This window comes from Perca fluviatilis, chromosome 19 (genome assembly GCF_010015445.1).
Source record: "Perca fluviatilis chromosome 19, GENO_Pfluv_1.0, whole genome shotgun sequence".
Classification (NCBI taxonomy): Eukaryota; Metazoa; Chordata; class Actinopteri; order Perciformes; family Percidae; genus Perca; species Perca fluviatilis.
In genome coordinates, this window is record NC_053130.1 from 35,868,824 (window position 1) to 35,881,492 (window position 12,669).

Genomic DNA, 12,669 nt, shown 5'->3' on the forward strand with positions numbered 1-12,669 from the left:
GTAGCCAGTGACATTTCATTATTTGTATTATATTTTCAATGCAGATGTAATGGCATTGTACATTTTTAGTTTTTATTTGAAGGCTGAGGCTTCATTAATAAACACAACCGCAATTATCATCAGTGATTTTGAGATGTTTCTTGCTGTGAATACCTCGTCTGATAGGCTACAGTACTGTGGCTGATGGGCCTATTTGGGAGAAAGCCCAGGGCTGTTTTTTAGCCCCCGTCTGTCCCTGCCCATATTTGAGCTTTATATAGTTGATTTCTCGCATAAAAAAGTCTCAGAAGTGAATTTGGTAACGAAACATTGCAGTGTCTGGAATATGAGATTTTGTCGCGTCTCTAATGTGTGTGTATGGGGATTCGCTCAACCAATCAGTTGCCGTGAAAAGATACAGGCAACGCAATTTTCTGTCCACGTGAACGTGTTAAAAGTAGTTGAGGGAGACGGTCATGGCTACTGGAGGAGCGGAAGAACTCAAAAAGCCATAACGCCAGCTACAGAGCTCCGTCCTATCAGCAGCAGTTGGTAGTTGAGTCACCCAAGAATAGGGGGCTTTGAGCCGGGTACAGGGCAGTAAGAGCTGTACCCAGCTACATAGTACGTCTACATCTATGTTTTATGACAGTTCTTTAAGTAATAAATGGAAAGCATTATTACAAAAAATATTGTCACCCCTTTTTTGGTGCTAATCGGAAATTGTATCCGATCCGTGACTCAAAGTTTTAACAATGGAAGAGCCCATGGATGTCAGTCACATTTGTGTGCTTCTCCATGCTTATTCCTCTGCATGGAGTTTTAATTGTAATTGTAGCAAGGTGATTGGGCAGGGTAGATACAACAGTATGGGGCCATTAGATTTAAAGAGAGTGAAAAGCACTTCACAGTGGCTTCAATGAACTCATTAGACATAGTTTTTGAACACTAATTAATGACTGCTTCAGAAACGAGAGAAAGCGTGCTCTGCTGCTTCTTTTCAGGATGACACATGATCTGATCTATTAGTGGAGATACTAGCCAAACAGATCTGCTGATGCTGAGATAATCAGTTTCGGGTCATTAGCAGATGCTTTCACCTTTTCAGTATTCTTCATCTAACTCATTTCTTAAAATGATTAGACATTTCCATTAGGTTCCACAGAGGCTTGCAGCAAGGCACAATAGGGTTGTGTAACCGAATGTGGTACTTTTTAGGGTACCAACAGAAAAAAACCTGCATGTTCAACACATTCTTACTCCCAGCGCGTCAAAAGCAACACTTGGTCAGGGGCCTTTGGCATTTGTTACTGACGCAAAAGCCTCCTTTAGCGTCTAGTCCTTTGGCGTCATATTTAGATGGGTTTGGTCGGGACTCTTGGCTTAAGTTTAACTGACATGCGAGACAATAATGGGACAGTTAGGTTTAGGTAAAGATGGTGGGTGGGGTTACAAAATGTCCGTTTCAGTGAGTGTGTCTTCAACAAAGCTGGAAGAGTTAGAAATGAGTACTTGACTTAAACCCTTCACTGTGGATGCTGTGCTCTTTACTCTACAATGCTCTGTAAGAGACTGGGCTTCTGGCTGTAGTGTTGATTTGTTCAGATTGTATCGTCTGTTTGTTTTCTGCACGTTGGTGCGAGCAGCAGCAGCCTGCCTCCGCTTGTCAAAAATGCCTTTTCACAGTAGTGGTGATAATAAACGTTTAAACTAACATTGACTATGTTTACATGCAGCCAATAACCCGTTCAAAACCGGAATATTAGCAATAACCCGGTCGCGCACGGCCATGTAAACACCGGCAAAAATCCGAATATGCTCATATTCCGGTTTTTAAAAACCCGAATATGCTACCTGGGTTATCCCTTTTCTAACCCAAAATTTTGGTCATGTAAACGCGTATCGGCATATCCCCATCAAAAGGAACATTGATTTGTGTTCTGCGCATGTTCTATTCGCAAGGAATCTTGGTCTTTTGAGTAGAGGAACTTCTTGTATGCGCCAGAAAACATTGTTATAATAATAACTAGAACTGCAAGCAGTTATGACGGGGCCCAAGCCTCCGATGCCATTCGCCTCCAATGCCATTCGCCTCCGATGCCATTCGCCTTCGATGCCATTCGCCTCCGATGCCAGTCGTCCGCGACGCCCCGGGGAGCCCCGCCAGTCGCCCCCGATGACCTGCGAAGCTGCGCCAATGCGGGACCCGATGCATTACGTAGGGGAGAGAAACGTTGGTGAATATCGAGAGGTTTGATGCACGAGGTCTGGGGTACTCTGCCGTTGCAAATGTAGTGGTTAACAGTGCCTCTCCATGCATATACAGAGTAGCTTTAACAATTCTCTACCATAAACAAACTTCTTAACCCCCTGACCACAGGGGACAGCAGATAGAAATGAGAGAGTGACTGAGAGGGTGGAGGGGGGGAGGCAGGTGTGGTGTTTGAAAGAGCAGGGGAGGTGGTCAGGTTGTTGTAAATGGTGTCATAGGCGCCGATTGATGTTTTCCTCCGTGGGTGCTCACAGGCGCACGTCGTTAAAAAAAAAAAAAAAGTTGTCAAAAGTTGTTTGCATTTCAAAACCTTAGGAAATGGACAGCGGCCGACACGAACACACGCGCCTATTAACTCGATAATAAAGCCGTAAAGTAGGCTTTCAACTCAGGACAGCGCCACTTCTCACAAATACAGATAGGATTGGAGATGAGAAGTTTAACTGACACGTGACCGCGATCACCTTCGTGGGAAATTAAGAATCAATGCCACCAACATGCCCAATCACACTATGACAGACTCTCCACTTAGCACCAACTGCAATTTTTATTTGCACGGTATCAGCGCATATGAATGGTGTTGATTTTGGATTGAAAAAATGGGAGAAAAGAGTTACACTTGTCCACTGTGAAGGTTGTAGAAACTTTGTCAGGTGGGTTAAGAAGTTTGTTTATTGTAGAACACCAGGGGAGCACGCAAATGCGAAAACCAAAACGTAATGGTAGGAGGTAAACATCAGTAAATATTGAGAAGTGTGAGCTGCAAGGTCTTTGATACATTACCATTGCAAATATTCCATTAACATTGATTAACAGGGCAAAATACTTTTATGTTGATTATAGCGCCCCCTTTGGTAGGGAGCCATAGAACGCCATGCCGAACGAGCACCACAAATTTCGTGTTGATTGCTTTTACTGTGGCAGAGATATTGCAATTGCAAATTTCCCATTGAAATGCATTGAGAAAATTGGCGGGAAAAAAATAAACGTTGCTTATAGCGCCCCCTAAAGGCCGATCTTCGCCAAATTTGGTACAGAGTATCGTCATCAGATGTTGAACAAGAACCTCAAGTTATTTGCCGATAACATTTAATTTGGCCAAGATATGATATGATATGTGTGTAGTAGCTAGCTAGGAAACTTGGTTTTGTCGTCAAATGTGCATACTTTAACGTAGCAAAATTCCTTCAATAACTTTTTGTCAGGTCCATCTGGAGATGCTAACTACCAGGTTTCGTGCAGATCGGTCGCACGGCCTAGGACGAGTTCGAAAAAGTTGGTTTTGCACTTTGCGCGATACTGCGAAAAAACCTTTGTGCAGAAATGGGCGTGGCCTATATCAGTTAATTCAGCTTGATTCAAGGAACACGTGGATGTAAGAATTCCTAATGTGTGATGTGTATTGTGGAAGTTAATGACAAAAAACCATTATAGCGCCACCTAGTGGTCCACATGTGTAATTTTTGGTAGGTGTGGTCCATGGCCCATTATCCATCTACCCTGTAAATTTTAAGTTGTTCACATTAGTGTAAGTGGTATATCTAGACTTGGGTCACATTGGGTCCCATAGGCCACGCCCACTTCGACGCCTCAGTACCCCACTTTAGGGTTGGCTTCAGAATTGGCCCTTGATGGTACCCATCAAATTTTGTATAAATCGGATGAGCAGTTCACCAATTTTCGTAAAACGCATGGGGCACCTCCAGAGGGTCATGCCAAAGAATAATCTAAAGTTTGGCGTTGATAGCATTTATTTTGGCTGAGATATGGCAAAGTTGTTGTTTTCATAGTTAGCTACACAAATTTGTTTGTGCGTTATATGCGCAATTTTTATCGTACAAAAATTCCTTTTATAACTTTTTGTCAGGTCAGTCTGGAGATGCTACGGTCCAAGTTTCGTGCAGATCGGTCGCACAGTCTAGGAGGAGTTCGAAAAAGTAGGTTTTTGATAAATCACGATTTTTCACGCATAAAAGTCTAGGCGGAAATGGGCGTGGCCTATATCACGTGATTCAGTTGGATCCAGGGAACGCGTGGATGTATGGTTTTTGAATGTCGGGTGTACGGTGTGGGAGTTATAGGGCCAAACGCGTTTTTGTCCACTATAGCGCCACCTAGTGGTGGAAATGGGTCGATTTTTGCCCCTGAGGTCCTTGCGGGGTTTTGGACCAGTCCTGAAAATGGCAACCCCCCACTATGTACGGTTTAGGCTGCAGTCAGAGTTTTAGGCGGAGAAGAAGAAGAAGAAGCGGAATAATAATAATCAGTAGAAAAACAATAGGGTTCCACGCTCCATTGGAGCTGTGAACCGCGATGCCTTGCATTACGCGGTTCCCATGCCCCCTCGGGCTTGGACCCCTAATAATCCTTAGAAAAACAATAGGGTTCCACAGCCCTGCTGTGCGAACGGCGTAGCTATTGCTACCGCCGGTTCTTGCAGACTCAGGCTTGGACCCCTAATTATATACTATAATTATATAGTTATATATATGTCGATGCAGAAAACCTGCGCGCAGTATATCGGAAGTAAACAAGAAGTAGAGGTAAACATGGCGAGACGCAGCACAGCACCACACTTTTGGAGCGAGGAGGAAACCAATGTCTTTATTAGTGTGGTGAAAACCATGAATATAATGTCTTTTGTTGACGGCAGAAAGTACCGAGATAGTGAGATTTATAAGAAGGTGACCGAAAAGTTATTGCGTCTTAAGGTTGTCCGTAGGCTACGTCCAGACGCTAACCGTGCGTCGCCGTTTACGTCGGGATATCGCCAATTGATTACAAATTCCATGTATACAGGAGTAACGCTCTCTGCTCACGCATGTAAACGGGTTATTCCGAATGTTTCAGAAACACGAATAGTGACCTTAACCCGACCATAACCCGAAAATTGACATCTTGTAAACGTAGTCAGTGTTATATGCTTGAAGTGTTTTATATCTATGGATTTTATTGAAGGCAAGTCAAGTGTTGATTCAAGAGGCTAAATTTATAAAACATTTGGCCAAATCTCTGTCAGCCACTGGCTACTTGGTTGTCACTTTAAAAACCATAACTATTGATTTAACAAGGCTATTGCCTGAGCATCCCGGGCCATAGCCGGGCTAGGGTCTAGATTTTAAACCCGTGCAGGGCTCTATGATTGGGTACCAGCACCATATTTCAGGTACCAGTTAAAATGTGAACGGTACCTACATTAGTCCTATTAGGCTCATATAGTGTTATTCTGCTTATTTTTAGCAGTATATCTCATTCTCCGTTTTGCATGTATAACGTGTTTGACTTTGCATTTGCTCCAAATAACATGCCAATTTTTTAAAGTTATAATATGAACTCCGTTCACCTATGGTGCTAAGAGGGAATTGTAGGTGTATTGGGATCTCACTTCCCAGAGATCCAAACAGCGTCACCTGTGTGACGTCAGTCAGTATGCAACTGAAGAGCGAGGCTGTTGCACTAGCTCCGCCTACCCTCTCTGGTGGACCAACCTCTGCTGGGTGATGGAAATGATGCCACTAACTGTGCGCCACGTGATATTTTCCGGGAATGATGCCACAGACACCCAGTTTGTAATATTGAAAATTCAAGGGCTTTCATCATAATGGTAATCACCATTGTGTAACCTCATTCGACGATAGATAGTGACTTAACAGACATTTATTTAAAGGAAAATCTTCAAGATTATTACTTTAAGGCAGGGGTCATCAAGGTTTTTTAAGCCAAGGACCCCTTAACTGAAAGAGAGCTGGAGCAGGGACACCCTACTACATATATTGTATAAAATGAAATTGCATAATAAACTGGGCCTAAAACAACTTGTAGAGCGGCCTAAAGCCTTTATACATAAATCTTTTGCATAGAATACTAAGCTATTTCATTTTATATATTTTATATTATTGATTTATATTTGCTTAATATGTTGGATTCATGTTAATACTTTTTAATAATAATAATAATAATAATAATAATAATTTGAAGGCCCTCCCCTGAAATTATTACAAAGGGTTGATTCTGTCTTCGTAATACTGACTGAAATTCTATGTTCTTCTTATATTTGATTTATTGTTTTTAATTATTTATTTATACATTTTTTAAACCAAGGTAGTACTGTCAGCCAGTTTCCATGTATTTAACCAACAGGTTCTCACTCCCATCTCATAAAATACAGACGCTTGGTCAGGTGCCTTTGTCGTTGTTATTGATATTGACATATAACCAGTCCTTCCAGAAAAAGTTTTTTTGTGATTGTTGCGGGCAAAAATCCTTGATTATGCGGCACGTTTTTCCTAAAAAATGCGATGGAATATGCGGGATATTTATGCAATTTTATGTGATGAAATTGCGGGAACTTGCAAAAATTGCGGGAACTTGCAAACACTGCAGTTTAATGTAAAAGAGAAGAAAAAGTGATTCCCCCAACACCCTGCTTTTTTAAAACTTAATTTCCAAAAATAGTTTACAGATATTCAGTCATTGCAATAAGTAAACAAATAAGATACACAAAATATATACAAATAATATAATATTAAAGTAAAAATAAAAGTAATAGTCTAAACAGAGAGAAATAAAAGATACAAAAGAGATTCAAAAATCGTTAATAATATAGACAGCAGGAGCACTTAAACAAAGAAATTTGAGTAGACATCAGATATTAAGATAGGTTTCTTATTGGATACCAACTTAAGAGACTCAAAGTACATGTCAAATTCAACCTCCAACACCCTGCTTTTCGATGATGTTCACGTCGCGTAATTACGTCACTTCATAACGTTCCCATGGCAACAGGGGAAAATGGCTGCTCTTGTGTGAAGTAAACGCGAGTAAACGCAAAATTTTTTCAACTTTCTGCTAAGATATATGTGACTTTTTTGCAACGAAAATGCGGTGATTATGAAATCATGCAAGCACCGCATATTTTGTGCGGAAATTGGCAATTTATGCGGCGAAAGTGCGGCATATTTGAAAAAATGCGGTCCCTGCATGAATATGCATACTTTTGCTGATTATGCATTGAATTATGCGATCGCATAATCGTGTTTTTCTGGAGGGACTGTATAACGCGCTTCAACTAAACACGCTTGGTTGAGACTATTGGCGTCCCTTTTGATGCAAAAGGAAAAGGTCGTGGGTGGACTTACGTTTACGTGACACACGGGAATAACGGGACAGTTGGGTTTAGGAAAAGGTCGTGGGTGGGCTTACGTTTCTGTGACACGCGGGAATAACGGGAAGGTTGGGTTAAGGAAAAGGTCGTGGGTGGGCTTACGCTTCCTTGACACACGGGAATAACGGGACGGTTAAAGAAGAAAGCAACTTTAGGAAACGTAACAAGCAGGACACGAACCCCGGTCTCCTGGGTGAAAGTCCTGGGGTTGACCCATCCACCACCCCAACCCAGAGATGTTCACAAGTCTTTGTTTGGAAGTCCAAGTCGAGTCTCAAGTCTTTGAGCTCGAGTCCAAGTCAAGTCTCAAGTCTTTGAGGGGCAAGTTCAAGTCAAGTCTCAAGTCTTTTGCCACGAGTCCAAGTCAAGTCTCTGGCCATCTGATCTGTCCCTAACACTGTATTGTTAAATCTTATGAATTCAAAGCATGTCCTGTCACCATCCATACAGTCCAGTATCAAAATCAATTGTAGAATAACTTCATATTAACATCATACGTTTCCCCAACGTATATCCGCCAATAAAAGAAAATAGAAATACATGAATACATTTAGATTTAAAAAGCAGTAATTGCATCAAGTCTGAAGTCTTTTGGGTCGAGTCCGAGTCAAGTCTGAAGTCAGCTCTTTGTGCGACTTAAAGTGATGGTTCGGAGTAATTTCACCCTAGGGTCCTTTGCACCATGACCTCGAGCCAAACACCCCCCAGAAGCTTTTTTCACCTGGGTCGAACATTGGGAGAGTTAGCATAGAGTAGCGTTATCAGCTGAATAGCTTAGCGCAGGGGCTAATGGATCCAGTGATGTATCTCGTAAATGAGCCCTCTAATAATGCCCAAAATGATACCAAACTTCTACACTAGTACAAATAGGTTATGTACTCATAAAACGATGGATTGTAAAGTTTGTAAGTACACCAGAAGTGTATGTAAATAACACTTGCCTGCTGGCTTCTCGTCTCTGCTGCTGCTGCTGCTGCTGCTGCTGCTAGAGTGCTTAGGGCCATCTACAAATTACAACACCGAAAAGAGATGCAACAAAAATATTTATTAATTTAATGATTAAATAACTTAAACTTTAAAATAAAAGTTAAATTAATAAATATTTTTGTTGCATCTCTTTTCGGTGTTGTAATTTGTAGACGGCCCTAAGCACTCGTCTAACTGGCGGCAGCAGCAACAACAACAACAACAGCAGAGAGCAGAAACCAGCAGGCAAGTGTTATTTACATAAACTTACATGTACAAGATACATCACTGGATCCATTAGCCCCTGCGCTAAGCTATTCAGCTGATAACGCTACTCTACGCTAACTCTCCCAATGTTCAACCCAGGTGAAAAAAGCTTCTGGGGGGTGGTGTTTGGCTCGAGGTCATGGTTCAAAGGACCCTAGGGTGAAATTACTCCGAACCATCACTTTAAGTGCAGCTCGAGTCAGAGTCTCAGAATCGAGTCCCCAACTCAGTGGCGGAATTGTTTTCTGAAACTGCAAAATAGCACCAGGAAACGTTTGCGCCTGAATACGCCTCCTCTTTTCGCTGAACCGCCCCCGGGAGCGCAAATACATTCACTAATTTACCGACGTGCGTCTGTGGAGGGAAAAGTCCGCTGTGCGTTGGGTACAAAATAGGAATCATACATGCGTCGGTGTACAAAGGCAATTGCGCTGAGTGCAAGATAGGGCCCTATATCCACAACCTTCCTCTTCCGGGATTGCACCGCCAGATATCACTCTTTTCAGCCGGATGTCAGCTCCTTCCTCTTCCTTTGTGTTGGCGTTCTAATCTCCGGTGGATTTCTGAGGACTATGGTTAACTGCTCCTCAGATCTCTTCAGGGTAAATCCAGACAGCTAGCTAGACTGTCTGTCCAATCTGAGTTTTCTGTTGCACGACTAAAACTACTTTTGAACGTACACGTTCCACCAAAACAAGTTCCTTCCTGAGACTATTTAGCAGAATCACTGTGGCTCCGTCTGGCGCTTAGCGCCGCCCAAGACGATTGTGGTTGGTTTAAAGGGGTGATAGAATGATTATATAGGGTATTTTACACTGTTCCTTAAGGTCTCCTAATGGGGTATGTAACATTGGTTGGGCTGAAAATTGCCCGAATGATATTTTATTAGGCCCTTAACTACCCTGTGAATATGGCTCTATTTGGAACAAGAGCTTTTCTTCCAAATATGGTATGCTCATGAATATTCACAATGAGCTACACGCTGATTGGTTTGAGCAAACTACATAGAAACACATGGGAGACTCTCATATTTCAGACACTGCAAAGTTATACATTGTTTATCGGGCTATTTCGTTATTAAATTCACTTCTGATACTTTTTTAAGCGAGAAATCAACTATATAAAGCTCAAATATGGGCCGTTTTACGAAAATTGATGGCTAATTGCAAATTTGGTAAGACTGTGTGTCGGAGTTCAGCCGCCGGTGCTGCTTCGCCGCCCGCCGGTGCTGCCTCGCCGCCCGGCCTGCCTTCCTTCACAGACCCCGGCCTGCTATGAGGTACTTGGAGCTCGGTCACGGCTCGCAGCCCACAGCAGGGACTACCAACACCGCTGCCCTGACAGAGCTCCAGGGCCTTCAACTCCCCTCTTCCTGCTAGCTAAATGGCCCGTTGTGTGAGAGTGAGAGCGCCGTCAGCGAGCTTGTTACACCAGCAATCTGTTACCACATGTTACACACATGTCACGCCACTTATACAACATCTAACTAAAGGTCTTATAAAGCTAACAACGGTGTCCGATTTCAAGTTAATGAATATTTGTGAAGACAAAGTGTTTCGTTAGCTGCGACTGTCCGTTCAATCCTAGCTATGTGTAGCTACAAACCACGGATAGTTAGCTAGCTTCGTTTTCGCCTTAATTCGATTATATTTACAGTTTGAATTTCGTCACGCCACTTACACAACATCTAACTATATGTCTTATAAACCTAACAACGGTGTCCGAGTTCAATTTAATGAATATTTGTGAAGACAAAGTGTTTCGTTAGCTGCGACTGTCCCTTCAATCCTAGCTATGTGTAGCTACAAACCACGGATAGTTAGCTTCCTTTTCGCCTTAATTCGATTATATTTACAGTTTGAATTTCGTCACGCCACTTACACAACATCTAACTATATGTCTTATAAAGCTAACAACGGTGTCCGATTTCAAGTTAATGAATATTTGTGAGGACTAGGTGTTTCGTTAGCTGTGACTGTCCCTTCAATCCTAGCTACAAATCACGGATAGTTAGCTTCCTTTTCGCCTTAATTTGAGTATATTTACAGTTTGAATTTCGTCACGCCACTTATACAACATCTACCTAAAGGTCTTATAAAGCTAACAACGGTGTCCGATTTCAAGTTAATGAATATTTGTGAATTCCAGAGGAATTCTAAGAGGTGGCTAGCTAGCTCTCATTGATAGAGCTACGTCCAGCCGCAGGTGCTATCAATGAGACTCGCGGACAAGCGGCGTTTATTTCCCCAATCGTTTGTTTAAATAACTCAACACATTATAATTACACACATTAAAAGAGTAACTGGAACCTGTGGTAACAGATTGCTGGTGTAACAAGCTCGCTGACCGCGCTCTCACTCACACATACCGGGCATTTAGCTAGCAGGAAGAGGGGAGCTGCAGGCCCTGGAGGTCTGTCAGAGCCGCGGTATTTAGTGGTCCATTAGCGGTGTTACCGGTGACTCTGCACGGGTATGGCTGCCAGCTGTAACGGAGCTCACAGCAGGCCGGGCGGCGAGGCAACAACCCAGGCAGCACCGGCCGCTTAATTCCGACCCACAGTCGGACAAAATTTGCAATTAGCCATCCATTTTTGTAAAACGGCCCATATTTGAGCTTTACATAGTTGATTTCTCGCATAAAAAAGTTTCAGAAGTGAATTTTGTAATGGAATAGCAGAGATCTGCGTGACCTAGCTAGATTCAGAAGACTACCTGATCTCAGGTCAGTTGTGTAGCCTATGTAAATGTTGGGGCGTGACCGTTCTCTTAAGGTTCCGGATTTTGAGATGCTTACGCAAGCAACTAGCTTTGTTGAGATTCGGCCGTTTTCAGCCGCAGTTTCAAAATATGAGATTTTCATAGTAAAGGGGTGTCAATGGGATTTTGAGCTTCTATGTATGTCCTTTTTACCCACTGAACTGTCGTTATTCAACTATGACAGGGTAAAATCGGTTTTGCATTCTATCACCCCTTTAAAGAAATGCCAATAAACCACAGCATGTTTTTCTCCCATCCTGGAATGTTGTGTGGACTAGTCAGACCTTCCTCCGCAGCGCTGTGGATGAAGGTCTGACAAAGCGAGGTGATGTTGGCAGTGTGTGCAAACATACAAAGGAAATATAAAAATAAAAGTCTTTTACAAGTGCGTTGGGTTGAGGGCTATGGTATAAGCTTTTTGTATTTAATATAGAATGTTGTTCTTGTGCCTTTGTCCTTCACAGAGTCAGAAGGGGACCCCGCTGTTGACGCTAATGAAGGATCCATACATTCTGATCGCAGCTGGTAAGAAAATAATAGCAGCACAGTATTATGAGGAAACCTAATGTCATCCCACTTAGGAGAAGCATCAGTGGAATATTGTTCTTCATAATGGGGCTGGGAAAAGAGCAGGGAGAGAAATTGACCCACATCTTGTTTTTTGTCTAAAGCACTTTGCTTGGCTTGGACTTGTGTTGTGAAGTGGGTTTGGCATGTTAAAGAGAGTCATCTATCCATCAGAAAAATGCTGTGAACAACGTGTTCAGTGTGTTCCATCATTTCCTTATATTCATGTACCATCCTTAAGCTACCAGTATATTTATCAAGCACAATTAAATTCTAAATAGAGCTCAGTAAAATAGGTTGAGCTCAGACACTCTGAACTCATTTTGGCAGTTTGTCTGCACACTCAGTCACCACCCAAAGATCAAGACCATGGAGTAGCGTTTGGAACACGGCTTTTAAATTGAGAGCATTGCCAAAGGGGCCAATCCACTGTTTTCTAGCACAGTACCAGGTGCTGACTCTTAGCACATTCATTTCACACACAGCTGCAAACTGCCCCAGTGTGCACTGGAGGTAACTTAAGGTTAGGTTGATTAAAAAGGCAGAACTACATCATCAGCAAAACGGTGCAGTCCTTAGGTCACCAAACTGGATGCTTCCCAGTACTTAGTTGCTCAAATTCTGTCCACGACAATCAAATGGGGGTAGTGTGTTTAGGTTGCGGCGGGGTTGCAGCAGGGGGAAACTCAAAAAAA

At 42.5% G+C, this 12,669-nt stretch overlaps 1 protein-coding gene across 2 annotated transcripts in view; it reads left to right on the forward strand.

The window, feature by feature from the left end:
• Positions 1–12,669, forward strand: part of slc18a2 (solute carrier family 18 member 2) — a 52,492-nt gene that overhangs the window by 16,752 nt on the left and 23,071 nt on the right. For both annotated transcript variants that reach the window (XM_039783021.1, XM_039783022.1), the window contains one exon: positions 11,872–11,932. In XM_039783021.1, the coding sequence (XP_039638955.1) occupies positions 11,872–11,932 (61 nt within the window). The remainder of the gene's footprint in view (positions 1–11,871; positions 11,933–12,669) is intronic.